The sequence below is a fragment of the Lonchura striata genome, chromosome 14, assembly GCF_050655825.1.
Source record: "Lonchura striata isolate lonStrDom1 chromosome 14, ASM5065582v1, whole genome shotgun sequence".
Taxonomy (NCBI): Eukaryota; Metazoa; Chordata; class Aves; order Passeriformes; family Estrildidae; genus Lonchura; species Lonchura striata.
Window position 1 is genome coordinate 10,259,647 of NC_140716.1, and position 17,583 is coordinate 10,277,229.

Consider the following 17,583-nt stretch of genomic DNA (forward strand, 5'->3'; position numbering starts at 1 on the left):
GAGCACAGCCCTGCCCGTCCCGGTTCTCCCGGCGCCGAGCGCAGGAGCGAGCACAGCCCTGCCCGTCCCGGTTCTCCCGGTGCCGAGCGCAGGAGCGAGCACAGCCCTGCCCGTCCCGGTTCTCCCGGCGCCGAGCGCAGGAGCGAGCACAGCCCTGCCCGTCCCGGTTCTCCCGGTGCCGAGCGCAGGAGCGAGCACAGCCCTGCCCGTCCCGGTTCTCCCGGTGCCGAGAGCAGGAGCGAGCACAGCCCTGCCCGTCCCGGTTCTCCCGGCGCCGAGAGCAGGAGCGAGCACAGCCCTGCCCGTCCCGGTTCTCCCGATGCCGAGAACAGGAGCGAGCACAGCCCTGCCCGTCCCGGTTCTCCCGGTGCCGAGCGCAGGAGCGGGGCGCCGGGCCGGCTGTGCGCCTGCTCGGGCGGGCGGACGTGGCGGCGGCGGGTTGGCGGGCGGAGCGGCCGCCACGCCCGGCCGGCGCGCCTCACGGGCGGGCGGTGGGAGACGTGTGCGAGCGGGAGCGGCCGGGGCCCGCGGCCCTGCCCCCTCGGCCGGGCCATGTCGGTGTGCGGCGGCCCCGGCGACGCGGCGGCCCCGCGGCTGCGGCCCCGCGCTGCCCTGATGGCGCGGCGGCCCGAGCTGCTGTGCGGCGCGGCCATCGTGCTGGGCTGCGCCTTCCTCATCGCCCTCAAAGTCACCTGCAGGTACCGGCGGGAGAGCGGGCGGACCCGGGGCTCGGCCAGGGGGCAGCGGCCGCCGGTTTGCCGCCGTTCCCAGAGGCGGTGCTGCACCGGGGCCTGGGGCCGAGCCGCCGGCGGGGCCTGGCGGGCCGGGGTCGCCCCGCGGCGCCGGGTACCCGCTGCGGCCGGGCCGCGTCGGGCTTGGGCATCCCCGGGCTGCGGGACGGAGTCTCCTCCCGGGCCCCACCACATGCGGTCCCCAGGGCAACTGCGATCGGTCGCGTGTCTGGGGGACGCCGTGTTTCCTTCAGCGGGATGGCAGCGGGGCAGGCAGGGGTGATAAGAACGTGGGCGGGAGGGAACGGAGTGTTTCAGGAGACATCTGCCCCACCGCGGGAGTCGTGCTGTGGCGGGGGCAGCCGATTCGGAGGGCAGTATCAGGATATGCAGGCGGTGTCTGAGGATGAACACGCTCTGCTCGGTGGGGCTCAGGAATGGGACAGGAGGCGATGGGCAGCAACTGATGCCCAGGAAATTCTACCTGAACATGAGGAAGAACTTCTTCCGTTAATGTCCGGGCACTGGGACAGATTGTCCAGTGAGGCTGTGGAGTCTCCCTCGCTTGGAGATATTCCGGAACCTTTTGGACATAATCCTCTGCCATGTGCTTTGGAATGACCCTGCCTGAGCGGGAGGTGGAACCAAAGGACCTGCAGTGGTCTCTTCCAGCCTGACCCTCCCAGTGGACCTGTGACAGGCACGTTGTTGAGTTGGAGCTGCTTTTGCTCATCTCCAGAGGGGCGTGGGGCCTCGCGCTGCCCCAGAACAGCTGAGGGGCCCTGGGCTGCAGCCCTGCCCTCAGCGCCCTCAGCATCGGCGGGGGCCAAGCGAGTCTGCCCTGGATCAGGTTTGGATGTCATCACCTCCCTTTGCCTGCACCTGCTTCGGACACAAAGATGTGTTGTGGTTTTCCTGCCAGTGTGCTGGTGCTCCTCCTGGGAGCTGGAACTTCCTTCTTTGCCAAGGGCTCTCCAGTTCCTGTTTGCCCGGAGCTGGTGTACGTGGAGCCCGGAGATGTTTGTGCTGCAGGGGCGGGGAGCAGCGGCAATGATCGGTGGGCACAGGCTGCTCGGTTCTGGAGCCTAAACCAAGGTCTAAATCTTCTGGATGGGTTTTAGCTCAAGATGACTGTTATGTGCTCCAGGTCATACTGTATTAGAAAGTCTACTGCACTTGGGATTTAATTTTGAGATTAGGAGAAGGCTCCAAGGTGCTGATTATGTCCCTGTTCCCCAGCATCTGACAAATTTTTGTTCCTCAAAACACTTGATTCACAGGTAATGCGTCTGAAAAATGCTAAGGCTTTCTTTGCTTACCTGTCCACAAAGGGTGTATTACTTGAATCAGAGTGAATTTTAAGTCTGTGTATGATTGCCTCTGAGTAGCTGTGCCTCCATTCCAGGAGACTGTATTTCACAGTGACGAGATAATGTAATGAAATTGTAAAGCTCTTGCCATATTCCAGAATGTATGGTGAAGGATTTCTGAACATAATCACCTCTCTAGTGTTACATTACTAAGAAAATAATATATATATATTTTTGTACTTAAAATGATGCTTCCTGCTCTCCTGTATTCAAAACCTGCATATTCCTTTTATTTTACTGCTAGCTGTGTTTGGAAGCTCACTGACAGAATGTGATTGAATATGGTTCTCACCACCCTGTAACGTAGAAGTTTAATTAAAGGGGTTCAGCTTTTCAGCTTGTAGTTAAATAAACTAATATCAGTTAGGTATTCCCTCTTTGGTTGCTGTCAGAAACACAGAAAAAAATTAAGGTGTAAAAATTCCTTGTGCAATTTGGAGTATGGTTAATTGCACATGTTATCTATAAATACAGGACATAGTTTCTCACCACATGTCAGTGTGATTTACTAGCAAGACACAGCACCAGGGCATAGGTACTACCACTGCTCTTAAAATATATAACTTCTGATATCAATGGATGAAAAAGTACAGCGAGGTAAAATTCCTGTATTGCAAGGCAATCCATTAGTGGGATTTGATGTCATGTGGGTTTATAGTGACTCAAGGAATAGCCAAATGAGACCTGACCTAGCATGGGTTGTTACTAAAAGCCTGTGGTCTAGAACATGAATTATTTCTGGCACTATGCAAATGTCTTTAAAACAACCCATCTCTCAGGATTGTGCAGTCAGAGGGGCTGCTCGTCCTTTTGGCACTTGAATGTGCTTCTGTTTATTACCAGGGTGTTCTCATAGAAAGTTTAAGTTTTTGTATCTCTGGCAGCAGCTAAATAATGCAGTGAGTGTTTTAATAAAGAGTTTGTGCTTATTGCGTTTGTGTAATTTTCTTATGTAATCCTGAGTTTATATGTGTGTAAATTTTAGGAGTTTTCTTAGGGAAATTAGTCAAGGTATTCCATTATGTGTTTGGTATTGCAGAGGAAGACAATACTTAGCAAATCTCCTTAAGCAGCTGTTAGCTATTGATTTATTATGTTTGGGTTTTAATAGTTACTGGAGTTTTTATCATATTTGAAGGTAGTCATGTAGTTTCTGACTCACTCATGTCACGAGACTTCTGCTGATGTGTTCTACTCATTCTTAAATTTGGAGCCAATTCATTATCTAATTTTTAAGTTTTGCGCTGTAATTCTTGAACCAATCATCCTTTTCCTGTTAAATTCAGTAGAGGAAGCAGAGGTTTTAAACATATTGAGGCCATCTATTTTCATTAAACTAGATGGAGAAGAGACATTCTATCTGCTGTCTCTCAAGAAGTGTTGTGCTTTCAGCAGCTGACCAAGCTGTGTGTGCCAGAGCTCACACTGGAGCTGTGTCCTGTCAGCTGGCAGGCAGAAATCCTGGGAAGAAGCTGCAGTTTGGATAAGCATGGGGTGCAGGAATGTCATGGAACCAGAGGTGTTGGTTGTAAGGTGACTGAAGAACTTGAGGGTTGGGGAGGAGGTGCTGAGATGGTGGCTGGGGGAGAAGAGAAGGAACACAGGTAGAAGTCCATAGAAGAAAGTAGATTTTTGATTATCTGTGTTAAAACATTTTGTTGTGAGTGGATGAATTATAAACAGGAGGAACAATTTAATTTTAATATTTTCAAAATTCTGATTTTGAAGATTTGATTTTGAAAAAAAATTTCTCTTATATACAAATTAAGAATTTTTAGAACTTATGATATATACTGGAGGCAATTCTAAAATGTTAAAGCTTAAGTGAGTGCCCTGGAAATGAGAGATGAGCTACAATACAGTTTATTGGTGTATTATAAAGACAAAGGTACTTCTTAAAAACTTGGTAGATTGTAAAGTTTGAAAGTGTGGCAGAGTTTTTAGGAGGTTGCTTAATATATGAGTTTGATAGTGTTGAGGGCTCAATAATTTTATCACAATTAATAAAATTTTAACCTGACAAGGATCAAATATCAGATAATAAGATTTTTGTATTAGCTTTTTATTGCAAGAAAGTAAAAGAAATGCACACGAAGTAAAGAAATGCACAGTCTTTCCTAAAACTTCCAGTTCTATTAGAACTTCCAGTTCTATTATGGCAAAATTGAGCATGACAGTGTTGTCCAGTTTTCAGTCCGGCTTACTGTAGTGTAAATATAGCTATTGAAAAAATTGAAAATGAGGACAATATAAAAGGAGAATATGATCATTCACTTGCATTTAAGGCCGATTATACCATAGCAAATTCTGAACACCTGGAAAGTCCCAAATTCTGGACTGTTTGATTGCTGATTGGATAGAAAGGTTTTCTTGAGTATTTGGTTTATTTCTTTGTATTACTTACTGACCAATCTAATTTCTCTTAAAAAAACTTCATCTGTCATAATCTCTTTCAATTTAGACTTTATTTGTTGATACTGTTCTTACATTGATGTGCCCTGAGCAGTTTTCAGTCCCTTCTCTGATCAGTAAAATAAACTAGCACATGTTTATATATCTTTTCCTAATATAATATAAAACAGTGGAAGTATAGAATACTGTAAAACAAAGCATAAGGCAGGGTAATAGGCTCTGTTTATATGAATCACACATCACAAGGCTTTATGACCAGTATCCTTTTTCTTATCAGGGTGCTGTTACCTAAAGTACAAATGTTAAAAGAGGGTGAGGCCAGGGAAGAAACCAAAAGAAATTACTTTTCCTGGTAATTTTAAGCTCTACAGCAACCAGCCATAAGAGTGTGAGCTAACGTACCCATAAATACAGTGCATGGTATCAGAGTGTGACTTTCTAAAGCTTGTGAAAGGTGATTTTTTAGATTTTTATAGTATTTCATGAATCGAACTCAGATAACATAAATTGTAGTCATTCTGTATCAATTTCTAAAGTTTTGTCATTGTGTGACTTTTGCTAATAATGAAACTTAGGGCTTTGGGCACACTTTTTTAACTGCTGTACCATCTCAATAACCACTCTTAATTTTCTTCCTGCAGTCGAGCAAAAGATGTAACAATGCCAGCAAAGCTTCCAGTGAATTTCTTCTCCACAAGATCTCCAGTGATTGATCTTTTTCGGGGGCAGTTGGACTATGCAGATCGGCTCCGTCAGGACTCGGAAATTGTGCTGTATTTCTTCTATGCGCCATGGTGTGGGCAGTCCATTGCAGCGAGAGAAGAAATAGAGCATGTGGCCAGCAGATTGTCAGACCAGGTAACTCCAGAGAAAATACCAATCTTAAACATGACCTGGTAGCTTTTCAGTGTCCAAGCTGATGCTGATTTCTGTCTTCTCATGAGAAATAGTAAGACTTGAATGCTTACATTTTAGGGAAACTCATCAGTCACCTTAAATTGGAGACAGCCTGTGATTCTTGCTCAGTTGTTTGTTATTTCTGCTTCTAAATGAGGAAGCCTACAAGTTTCTTGTTGTAAAGTGTTTTCAGATTTGTTCACCTGCCTTCAGACAGAAATTCCATGGAATTGGCTTCCAGTTCTGGGATCCTTGGAGACACTGGTAATCATATAAAGATTATAACATAGCAGTGCTTTCAAACAGTTGAGTGCCTGTGAATACTTCACTGGTACAGCTGTCCTAAACCTCCACTTGTTGAGCTCCACTCTGCAGAAAAAGTAATTAATGTGGGTTATGATTAAATTAATAAATTTGAAAGATTTAGATTAAGAAACCTAAGAGCTAAAATAACATGACCAAAAGGATTGCTGTTGCAAAATGACAAAAAGCATTAAAAAAATCTGTCTGTGACAGATATGGAATACTGAGTTGAAAAGGCCCTGAAAATATCAGATGAAATGGATTGGAAAAAGTACTTCAAGTACATCTTGGATAAAGTAGGTCACACTTGGTTAGCTGTGAATTTTTACCTGCTCTATAGGTGCTGTTCGTGGCTGTAAATTGCTGGTGGAACCAGGGGAAATGCAGGAAGCAGAAGCATTTCTTTTATTTTCCTGTGATACACTTGTACCATCAGAGGTAAGATTTCATATGTTGTTTATTGTTGTTTTGGGAAACAGAGGTATCATATAAAGTGCTGCATTTTGAAAATGTTGAATTTTTGGCTTCAGTAAATAGTTTTTGGGTGGATTCTAGGTGAGCTCATCCTGTATGCTCCTCAGGTGCCAGGTAGGGCTGTAACTGTCAGTTAAATGGCACGCTGGGAAATTCTTAGTCTTTACAGAAATTTTGGGTTGCCTGTGCATCTCCTGGAACTTCTGCCTCCAGTGAAAATAATTCACTGTTACATATTAATTTCAGATGTCTACTTGCTCTGTGGATGGCTTATAACAACTGGCCTTAATTTATGACAGCATTAAGGAATGTACCTAAGGGTTGTTGAAGTTAGTGGAATTTAAGTGCGTATTTTAAATTGCACTACATAGTGAAGACCTTGTTCTAACTTTGAACTTTGTACTCACTTTTTTATTCCCCCAAAGCTTAGATATCATTGTATAAAATTTTATATAACCTCACTTTTATTTTTTAGTATTTGTATGTATTATCTGTTTCTTTTTCTCTGTGTGGACCAGAAGGTAAGGAAACACAGTTTCTAACATGACACAAAAGTGTTTATCCCTTGTATTCTACTTTGTATTTTGCTAGTCTTGAACTGCAGCTCTCTTTCATGACAGAGGCTGATTTTGTTTTTTGGGTGGAATTTATGCATTGAGGAGGAGTAGTCCTGGTCTGTGTTAGCTTAATGTGTAATAGACACGAGACACTGGCATACTTCAAGCTGTAATAAAAAAACCCTACAATCCCAGTTGGATGTACTTTGACTGAAACTTTCTTGGCCTTGAAATTATGACACAGTAGATGGATGCACTTGGTATCATCAGTAGCCTTAAACGGAATTGTAACAAGATGAGGTTTAAATCCCTATTGATAATTCATAAAATCCTGAAGGGCAGTGCACCCCTCATGCCTCAGATACTAAATCTCACATGTGGTGTCCTGGGCATGTGACATGCTGAGCTGTGAGTATTGCTGTGAAGACAAGTTTGTAATAAACTGATGTAGGATGTAGAATGATCTAGATGGGCTCTAGGAGACCATTTTGAAGCACCTCAATACAGGTATCTCAGTGTGAGCTGGGTATTTCCAGTGTATCTGTATGTACAAGCTATATTAAAAATGCATCCCATTAAATTCTTCAGTGGAAATGGACTAATTCTTTATGCTCTTTGTATTTGATTTCATGTGGGACAATGATGCTTTGTCCAATCCCTTTATAATTAGGAGGAGAACCTCTGAAATTTGCAGCTACAAGCTCCACCCCACCTTATGTTTTAGCACTGCCTAATGTCATGTGAGCTGTTTTATCATATGGCTGGAGGGAATCTGGAGCTTTGCTGAGTCTGTTCATCAGCAGTGCAACTGAATTTGTCCCTGCTTTACTGATTGCTGCTCATAAAAGCCTGTGTAAAAATATTGCACCTTTTCAGACTGATGCTATTTGAGACACTGAAAAAACAAGGGAAAATAGTGACGTTTTTCAGGTCTGTATTTTAAAGTCTTGTGTGTTTACTTCAGAAACAGTGGAAAGATACATATATGGCCATGTAATTTATACCCGAGTTTTACAAATTATTTAATGGGACTCAGAAGTGGTCTCCATCCCTCCAAGCTCACCAACACTCTGCCCCTTCCACAGATACTCTGGTGCTTCCCTCTGGTGACACAACTCCCTCATCAGTTACAGAAGCCACTGGTAAACACAGAGAGCAATTTCCTACAGGCTGAGCATGCTGTCTGTATAACTCCTATCTGCCACCCCCAGGAGGGACTCTCTACTGTTAATTTAAGTCTTAATGTTCTATTATTTTTTTTGGTACTAGTTTTGGACCAATTGAATACAAAGGCCCTATGAGTGCTGTTTATATTGAAAAGTTTGTTCGCCGGGTGATGACACCACTACTCTACATCTCGTCTCGATCAAAATTACTAGATTTCCTCTCAAATTATGAGGTACTTGTCTCTCTTCTCTAGCTTTACCACTGTGGTTCAGAAACAGTTTGACTTGTTTAAGGATTAAATTTGATCTGCTCCAAAGTACAAGTTTATTTTCAGGATCCTGAAATCAGTGCCCTCTAAATTTTTTAAAATAATAAAAATATGAAATGACAAATTCATAATGTTGATTCCCTGTATAGTTACTATTATGATCTAGTGATGCTCTTAATTTACATTACTTTAGTATGTAGAGACAACAATCAGAGTTGTTATCTTGCCAAACTGTTACATACAAACAAGAAAGAAGGGAGAAGTCTAACTTGGGACAACATTTGAGAAATATATAATCATTACTTCAATTTTTAAAGAAGAGTAAGCTTTTCTAGTAGGGTAAGTCTTTTAACTGAGAACAAATATGAAGCCAGTTGAAGCAAGGGCTCCTAATCACTTTGTATGTGGTAACTTGATGATTTTAATCCACTGGTACATGTTGTTTTATTCATTTTTGTCTCTTGTGTTCAGGGGTGATGAGATTGGTAGCAATACTGGTGGAATACCTTCCAGTTAGACAAAATGTGCTTACAGCAGGGCCATTTAAAGTCCCTTTATAACTGTTGATTCTTGCAGTGCACAGTGCAGAAGTACCATAATCTTACTAAAGCCCAAGCTGTTAGAGCAGTGTGGACAGCCTGATCAACAAATCAAATGTGGCAGTGGGCACAGCACGGGAGGGACCCTCCAGTGTCTGGGACTGGAGCAGATCCCGTGTGAGTGGTGCACGCTGCCGTGCCTGGCTCTGCTGCCAGATGGAGCATGAGCTGTGCTGTTCAGTGGCAGCTGCCACAGTGCAGGGGACACACATGGGGAGTTCCCCTGGGTCGTTGCTGTGCTGTTCATGCCAGGAACTACTTCTGGGTTTGGTTTTCCAGTGTTCTAAGCGGGGGCTGTGAGTTGGGAGTAGTGAGTTGTGGCCTGTCTCTAGTGCTGGTACTTTCTGTGATCACAGGCAATTCTGTTGTTCTTCCACTCCTTCAGTTTTGCTTTTCTAAAATTCTAAAACATTTCTTTGCCTCTTACCAGAGATTTGAAGAAAGCCATGCTTGGTTTTTGGTTTGTGTTGTTATTTCTTGGTAGATTGCAGAAAGTAACTAATGAGCATATTGTCATTAAACTTAAATTTGTTTTACAGTTAAAGTTGCACTTCCACTGGAAAAAGAATATAATAAAAGACAAATTTAGGGGGCAACAAAAAAATTTTTAAATGCTTAGCAGTTGAACAGATTATTTGTTTCTGCATTCAGACTTTCCCCCCTTCCTGTGCTTGAAATTCTGTGGCTTCAAGTGTTGAGTTGCTGTTTATGTTCAGCATTTGTTGGTTCTTTTTTTTTTTTTTTTTTTTTTCTGAAATGGCCCAAGAGCCATTTCAGAGGCTGTTTCTGTTTATGTTGTCCCACAGTCATTCCTTCCTGAGGTTCTGTCCCAGACCACGGCTTAAGGTGATCGATGTCTTTCTTTTCTCTGTAAAGTTATGCAAGAGGGTAAGGAGGGGATACAAAAGTAACAGATACAGATAAGATGAAAGAAAAAGAATTGTTTATGAAGATGGATGCAGAGAAAACCATAGACACAAAGGAAAAGTTAGTTTTAAACTGGAAGTAAACAGGTTGTTCCATCACTTCAGTCAGAAATGTGAACATTTTACAATGTTTTCCTTGTGAGTTGACAAACTGATGCCTTTTGTAGGAGAAGATACAATCCAGGGGTTAGTCCTGTGTTTAAGAAGTGAGAAAGTTTGGGGAATAGAGTAGATTATGGGAAATTGGGACATGTATAGCACAAACTAATTGCTATTTTGAGACCTTTGGCTTGTGTCTTCCTTTGACTTTTGATCTTCTCTGTATAGAAAATACTATTTTTTAGCAGAAGGTAAAGGACAGAATATTGTCAAGAATTGCTATTGGGTACTTTGCCACTGTCTGCTGGTGAATTATGCTTTTGTGATTTCACTGAAAAGCTAATTAATTTCAAGCTCAAAATAATTTGCAAGATTTGTCATTGTCACTGTCTAATTTTCAGTCCTGTGTTCTGATAGCAAATGGGTTTCTGATGAACAGAACCAGTGGTGTTTGTTCCTTGGTCTTTTGTTTGTTCCTTGGTCTTTTGTTCATTCCTCGACCTAGTCACGACTATCGTGACATGCCAGTTGCTCTCACTAGAGGGCGCGCAATCCCCGTGAAAAACCTGGTTGAGGACTGGAAAGTTGAGCTCCTGCATTCTCTGATACTATTTAAGGTTGGTTTCGCTAGGGTTGTGGAATGATACTAGTGTAACACTAGAAATGGATAAGAATTAATTTTTGAGAGCAAGGAAAATGTGCCATTTGGAAAGCAGTTAAAATCTTGGAATGTTAAGGAAGACCTAAGTTAAGTGAGCAGAAAGATGTGCAGTTTCTGCCACAACTTAAGGAAACTGTGAGTACCTGGAATCAGATTTGTTTTGTTTTCTTAACTGCAGAGATGTGGTTTCATTTTAATCCAAACTGTCATGTCTCATTCCTCATCTGACTGCCCCAGCTGATAGAAATGGCCTTGGCCTCCTGAGGCACAGAGGAAGAAACAGGAAGCCACTGTAGTTAGACAAAAAGCTTCACTCATTTATGAATATTAAATGTGCTCAGGGAATTAATAATTTTCTGGCTTCAGGAGCAGTAGGAGAGGAGTTGATCTCTCTGAGAGGTGGCTGCTGTTTCTTTTAACGTGATGTCAGGTTTCTGCTTTGCTCTCTTTGTGTAGGAATGCTCCCTGAGCATCAGTCAGACACAGACAGAGATTCTGGCTCCTGTGTGGTGCCTATGTTAAATGATGGTGTGAAAATTTGTTTTCAGGTCTGGGTACGCAATGATTTTAACATCCTTGTAAAATGATGTTAAAATGTAAATTTAATCTAGTATCAGCCAAGAGTTTCTTTGCATTTCTACAGTACAGATATAGTGGTATGTAATATTGGTTCTTCTGTTCCCCAGAGAAGACGTATTCCTTTCCTCTTGCTCTTGGCCTTCCCATATTCATAGGTAAAATGAGGCAGGAATTGCCTGCCTGCACAAGTCTGAGAATCTGAATAAAATCACCTCCCTTACTTCAATGCAATATAGCCAAAACTTTTTTTTTTAAATTACAAATTGCGATAGAAGTAACTGGAGTATTAAAAGCATTTATGCAGTTGTAAACTAATCAGTTGCAGTGGGATTTTTCCTGTCTTCTGTTCCCATTATTTCACTTTTTTTGGCCTTTACATTTCAGAGCTTTTTCATCATAGTTGTTTAATACTGCCTTTCTAAAACCCTTTTCTCCCTTTTCTAAAGTGCTTATAGAAATACTGAACTGCTTGAGTATCAGTACACATCCTAGCTGGCTATCTTTGGCTGCTGAAAAACATTAATTTTTAAGTATTTTTTATCTTTCTTACTTTCCTAATCTGGAAAGGGCCTTCCATGTTATTTCTTATCACCTTAGTTTCTTCAAGAGTGGTTGGTAACTTCTAGACTTCAGGGGATTATAGCGTGATGCATGGAGTCATTTACATGCTTGCTTCTTCCTTCTAAAAGTTGTGATAAGTTTGAGGCATGGTACAGTAATAACACTGCTGGCTTTTCTCCAGTGGAAATTACTCATCTGAAATCCTGTGTTCATTCTTAAAGTTTCTATGAACTTGCTGTTTGGTAATTGTTGAGATGCTTGGTAAGTCTGTTACTTGATTGAATCGCATCCCACATCACTTTCCATTCCTGTGGTGTAGATACCAAGCAAGAAATAGGCTTCACTACAATTAATGATTTTGTATTTCCATATATGAGTTTCATTAGGAGATAGTACTAAGGAGTCTTCACTAATGGACATCCTCAGGTTTGCTCCAAAGCCCTTCCTACTGACCCGTGGTTTGAGACATAGACAGAAAATCGTTTCATGGAAAGATAAGTGCAGCAAGCTCCACTCTAGCAGTGCCCATACTTCTAATGCTCCTAAGCACTCCCGTGCCACATGTCAGTGCTTATTCCTCTGATTTTAGACAGCAGCAGGTTCAGCTGAGTACTCCTAAGTGCTCACATGAAAGTGGGTACCCAGAACTGCACAGTGTGGTTGCCTGGAAGCAGCTGCTCATCAGTAAGAGATTGGATGTAGATGTCTTCCTAAACTGCTTGTTTGCAGCTGTTCTGAGTTTTGGAGGGTCTGCATGAAAGAACGGGGGAGTTGTTGCAGTCTAGCTCTTCTTGGCCTACTTGTATTCCAAACCAAGAACTTGTTCACATTGAGATTTTCTTCTGTGAGACTTGACCTTCACTTGTACATAGAAATTATTGTTACTAGTTGCAATACCTAGAAGCCTTCAGTCTTGTTAAAAACTTAATTCTTACAGGCAGGAAAACTTTCTTGGTACTTGAGAAGAAATACAGTAATTTAGTCCCTTTCCTCCTATGTATAATTGCACCCTGTAACAGGGCAAAAACTTTAACTAGTCTGGAATTATGATTAAAATGACGTTATTTAACCAAATTACTGGTTAGGCAAAGAGCATTAGTAAATACTAGTATATATAGTAGTGTATAGTAGCATATATTCTCCAAATATAATTTTTTTTTAATTGAAAAAACAATTTACAAAAATTATTTTTTGGGAAACATTATTCACAATCTGGAAATCTTAATGCTTCTGTTAGTGTAAAGCAGAACTGACTCTCTAAATCAGAATGTTACTTTTTAAATAACATAAATACTTCTGCATCTTACTTCTGGCTTCTTGCTGCATTTTACTGTCACTTTTGACTCTCATCATTGTTTGGTGTCCTAAATTCACTTGGTACAGGATTAGTATTCAAAAATGGTCCTAGGAAATGGGAATTAGTATTCAAAAATGGTCCTAGGAAATGGGAAACTAAAATTTTGTTTAACTTATCTGTCTCCTTATTTTTATTCAGTTGAATGCTTTCAAAGTCTTTTAAAATGGATTGTTTCTTTTTACTGTGTTAGTTTGGAACTAAGAGAAAAAGTTGATCATTAATTACTGATCTGTATGTTGTTTAAAAAAGAACACTGAGTGCTATTATTTTGCTGTGTTTTTTTGCTACCGTTTTATTTCTATTTTTATTTTCTTCTTGGTAATTATTGTTGCAGAAATTTCCCTAATTGCTTGTAACTCATTTTTGTTATTGATAATTTTTTCGGGTACCTCACAAAGAATCTTTATGAACAAGGGGTTTATGATTAACATTCATCCATGAAAGAGGATTCCTGCCTAAAAAGAGAAGTCATGAGCTGGAATGGGCAATGTTGTTATTGGTGAATATCTTCAAGATTGCTAATACGTACTGAATTAAATCAGCATGTTAGGTTGATATGAATAACTGAATTCATATTAATATTAACAGGTTGAATGTATGTTCATGTTTTAAAATGAAATTAAAAATTTTATATGTAGATCTCAAAAAAAAAAAATAAGAGCAGCCTCTGAGGTACCAAATGCAAATCCTTATGTGAGGATGTAGCTGCCACACAAATGGGTGCCAGGTGAATCTGGAATCTTCTGTTTCACAGCAGTCCCTGGAGTGCTCTTGCTTTGTGTGTCAAATGTGTTCTGTATGCACTGGTGGAAATGAGGAAAAAATAACACCAAATAACCAAATGCCATCATTTACTCTGTCCGCAAAGTTTATTAAGCCCATTTGAGTGATCAGTCAAAAACATAATTGATAGTAATTTTTAATGGATTATATATCTAAAAATTTAAAATCAAAGCTTGACTGAAATATTGGAACAAAAAAATTCGAGAGTGTGTACCTCTTTTTTCCAAGTCAGCTTCTCCCAGATTCTCTCCTGAATTTAATAGGAAGTCATTCACCTGAAAAAATCAGTAGGCCTGTTCTGGGATGAGTTTTAATTTTGGAATTGTCTATCTAGCAATTTGAAGAGCTTTATGGATATGCAGATGGGATATGGAGTTCTCAGGTATTTTGTGATGTTGGTCTCTCATTGACTCTTGCAGAATATACTGAAAGGATGTACAGTGACTGTAGCTTAAAGATGAGATGATCACTTACCTTAGTAGTTCAAGTATTGACACACTCAGTGTGTGAATTCATATGTAAATAGTAATTATGTGCAACATAAAAATTAAAGTGTTACTGCTTAAGCCCTTTATACTCTGAAAAATTGTGTTTGATATTCCAGTTCTAAAAAAAAAAATCTTTATGATGCTTATGCTTGGTGCTGGAACTGGTTCAAAATATAGTTGCAGAGCAAATAGTAATTGTTTTTGGTGAACGTCAGCATGGGAAACACACCATTAGAAACATAGCATCCATAAAGCCCCTCTCTCTTACATAAGCCTTTGAATGACAGCTTCATTCTTTGAATGAGAACTGATTTCCATTTAGCCTTTTAATATTAAAATTTTTGTTGCAGCATAAAGTGACTGCTCTTCAGTAAATGTTGCTGTCTGTTAAGAATCTGTTGTGTTTACTGTAGTCACATATATTTATATTTGAAAATAGATTAATTAACTCTAATTCTTACTGTTTCAGCCTGGAGTTGTGGGATTTTTTGAGTTCAATGCTTCACCTCAACCACCTGGTTATTTAACATTCTTCACATCAGCATTACATTCATTAAAGAAAGGTAAAAGCTCCGTTTTCATAATTTAAGGTGTCTGTGAATGAGTTATGTCTAAGTACTTCAGTAGTTTTTTGTAGTAATTAGTAATTTAGGAATTAATCCCTTCTGAGTGTTCATTGGTGTTGATGTAATTTTAAGACTGTCTCATTATAGTTGAGGATTGCTTACATAAAAAGCATATGATGTGATCAGCCTGGTTTACACCAGGATAGAGTTCCCTCAAATCCCAGCCCATCCAGGACCATAATCAGACTGGCACTTTTTAAAAGTGAATCCAGGAGTCTGTCCTGTGCAGTGTCAGAAACACTGGGATGGACTGGATTGTGTCAGCCCTTGGAAACCGAATTCAGTGATGCTGTCCTGGGTAGAGTTACAGAGCTGCTGCAAGCCTGAGAAGGCCTTTCTCCCCCTCGTATTTTGCATTGATAATCTAAAATACAAACCCTCTTGATGATGTTCAAACACGCAAACTTTGTGATGATTAATAACTCCTTTTTGGGTCATGAATTTGGGATAGACTTTTCTTAAAGTTAAAAATTAACATGTGTTTTGAATTATCCTTCCTGTCAGTAAATGAAAGAGATTTGTAGCTATTTTTTCTTATTTATACTTACGCATTCTTATTTTTTACTGTGCCACTGATAAAGATCTGCTAAAGAGCGTGTTCTATATTTTTTTCTGTGACTTTCACATTTATACGTGGTATTAGTTCTTTCCAACATAAAGATAAACACATAATATGTCTTTATGTGTACATATTTATAAATGTAGACTATATATTTACAAATGATACATATTTACTGTAAATGTACATAATTTAATGTTCATGCATTTCCCTTATGTGTATCATCTTGGCTTTTGAGATGCAATAAACCACAGCAAGGTGCATTTGTGATACCAGATCCTGTATTTCTTAAGCAAATGGAGAATTTGGACAATTGAGGTTACATAGACAGGACTCTTTACCTGGAGTGTAGAAGGGAAACACGTTTGTGCTTCTTGCCATCTTTCTTTGCCATAATCACCAGTGCTGGCAGTAGCTCTTCACAGATTTCTGTGCCTTTACACAGCACTGTTGTGTGTTCTGGTTTGAGGGTGGTGTTCCAGGGGAGTTTAGCATGTGTAAATGTTTTCAAAGATTGCAAACATGCCCTTTCAGATTACCTTGGGACAATCCGCTTTGGAGTGGTCACAGATAAACGTGTGGCAGAGGAGATCTCCCTGGTGCACTCTGGCAGTGTGTATTTGCACAGACATGCCAACACATCTCTTGTGAGTATTACTGTGTGCTGTAAAGACTCTGATGTGGTACAGGGATGCTCAAGGATCAGAATTACAAGACTGCTTGAATGAGTATATTGACAAAGATTTTGTGGAAGGATAGTAGAAACAGTGAAAACTTCCGTTCTGGTTTAAAGGTATAACATGGCACTGATTAGAAAATCACACAGATTCAATTAATTGAATTTATAATAACTCTTAATCCATGTGCCCTGCTTTTTAAAAAGTTAAGGATGAAAATACTGACTTTCAGATTTACTATTTGGCATAGAGACACTACCTACCCACACTGGCACCATGAGTGTAAACTCTGAAAACAGGTATTGTGATGTGTATTTATTCAATTGAGACTAGGGAAAACAGGGATATTTTGGGTGAAATGATGTAAAATACATAAAAATAACTTTTTTTTGTGCTAATGATATAAGATAAACTTGCCTGAATATATTAAAACTGATCCTAGAACCTTTTATTTTGTATTTCTTTCCTTTGCTTTCAGGAATGAAAAATACCAGTTTTAAATGCAGCCTTGATGTTTGACTCTTAAAAGGCTAATTTAAAATGAGTTAATATGGTGACTGAATAGTGGGAGGAATGTTCTAACTTTACATAAATTAAAATATATGATGATAACTAGCTTGAAGCTCTTTCACTTACGAAGAAAATTCTATTGAGAAAAGTCAGCATTATAAAGATGTAGTAAAAGAAAGAGGAGCTTCCCTGGTAGAATCCTTTTTGCTTGTGGCTATTACTGTAATCTGATGAGCATTTGGAAAGCTTTCCCAAAAATGCTGAAGTTTGCTGATGCTTATTACACTTATTGCCCAGGGAGGTGGTGGAGCCACCATCCCTGGATATGTTTAAAAAAGACTGTATGTGGCACTTGGTGCCATGGTTTGGTTGAGGTGTTGGGGCATGGGTTGGACTCAATGATCTTGAAAGTCTCTTCCAGTCTTGTGGTTCTGTGAATTTAGAAAGTTCTAGTCACTAGAGTAACAATGCATGCCATACTGAAGAACTTCATTTGTAACTAAATCAAGTGAGGACAAAACTTTTGTTTCCCCCTCCAAGGTCTATCCAAAAGACATAATGAACTTCACTGCTGAGAACATCTGCAAGTGGGCTCTGGAAAATCGGGAGATGCTCATACGCTGGCTGAGACCACATGGTGGGAAAAGCCTTCTTCTAAACAATGAGCTGAAGAAAGGACCAGCACTTCTCATATTTATACCTTATAATCCCCTAGCAGAAATTCATCCTCTTTTAGATGAAGTAAGTGAAATATTTTTTTTTTTACTTCAAAAATACTAAAATATGAGAGCTGTGGTCAGGGATCTGAGCTTAATTGTGACAGATACCTCACTGTTCCAAGTATCTGGTTTTGTTTAAAACCACTTTTTCAAGCTGTATTATCACATTTCCCTTACACTGGCTTGCATCTCATACAGCGTGCCTTTGTCTCACTCAACAGCTGTTCAGAACCAGCATCTAACTCTTCCTTGACCTCCTA

At 40.4% G+C, this 17,583-nt stretch overlaps 2 protein-coding genes across 4 annotated transcripts in view; one reads left to right on the plus strand and one right to left on the minus strand.

The window, feature by feature from the left end:
• The first annotated feature begins 491 nt into the window (after nt 1–491).
• The window catches only part of TXNDC11 (thioredoxin domain containing 11), a 28,309-nt gene continuing 11,217 nt past the window's right edge, over nt 492–17,583 (plus strand). Inside the window, exons 1-8 of one of the 3 annotated variants that reach the window (XM_077786846.2) lie at nt 515–698; nt 4,791–4,865; nt 5,155–5,371; nt 6,054–6,151; nt 8,014–8,143; nt 14,702–14,795; nt 15,952–16,064; nt 17,145–17,345. In XM_077786846.2, coding sequence (XP_077642972.1) covers nt 553–698; nt 4,791–4,865; nt 5,155–5,371; nt 6,054–6,151; nt 8,014–8,143; nt 14,702–14,795; nt 15,952–16,064; nt 17,145–17,345 — 1,074 coding nt within the window. In that variant the 5' untranslated portion in view covers nt 515–552. Of the gene's footprint in view, nt 699–4,790; nt 4,866–5,154; nt 5,372–6,053; nt 6,152–8,013; nt 8,144–14,701; nt 14,796–15,951; nt 16,065–17,144; nt 17,346–17,583 lie in introns of those variants that run through there. The other 2 variants (XM_031506182.3, XM_021538007.3) reach the window with 2 other exon arrangements.
• SNN (stannin) overlaps nt 5,367–17,583 on the minus strand; it is a 44,477-nt gene continuing 32,260 nt past the window's right edge. The window contains exon 4 of the transcript XR_014958409.1: nt 5,367–5,779. The gene's annotated coding sequence lies outside the window, so the exon portion shown is untranslated. The remainder of the gene's footprint in view (nt 5,780–17,583) is intronic.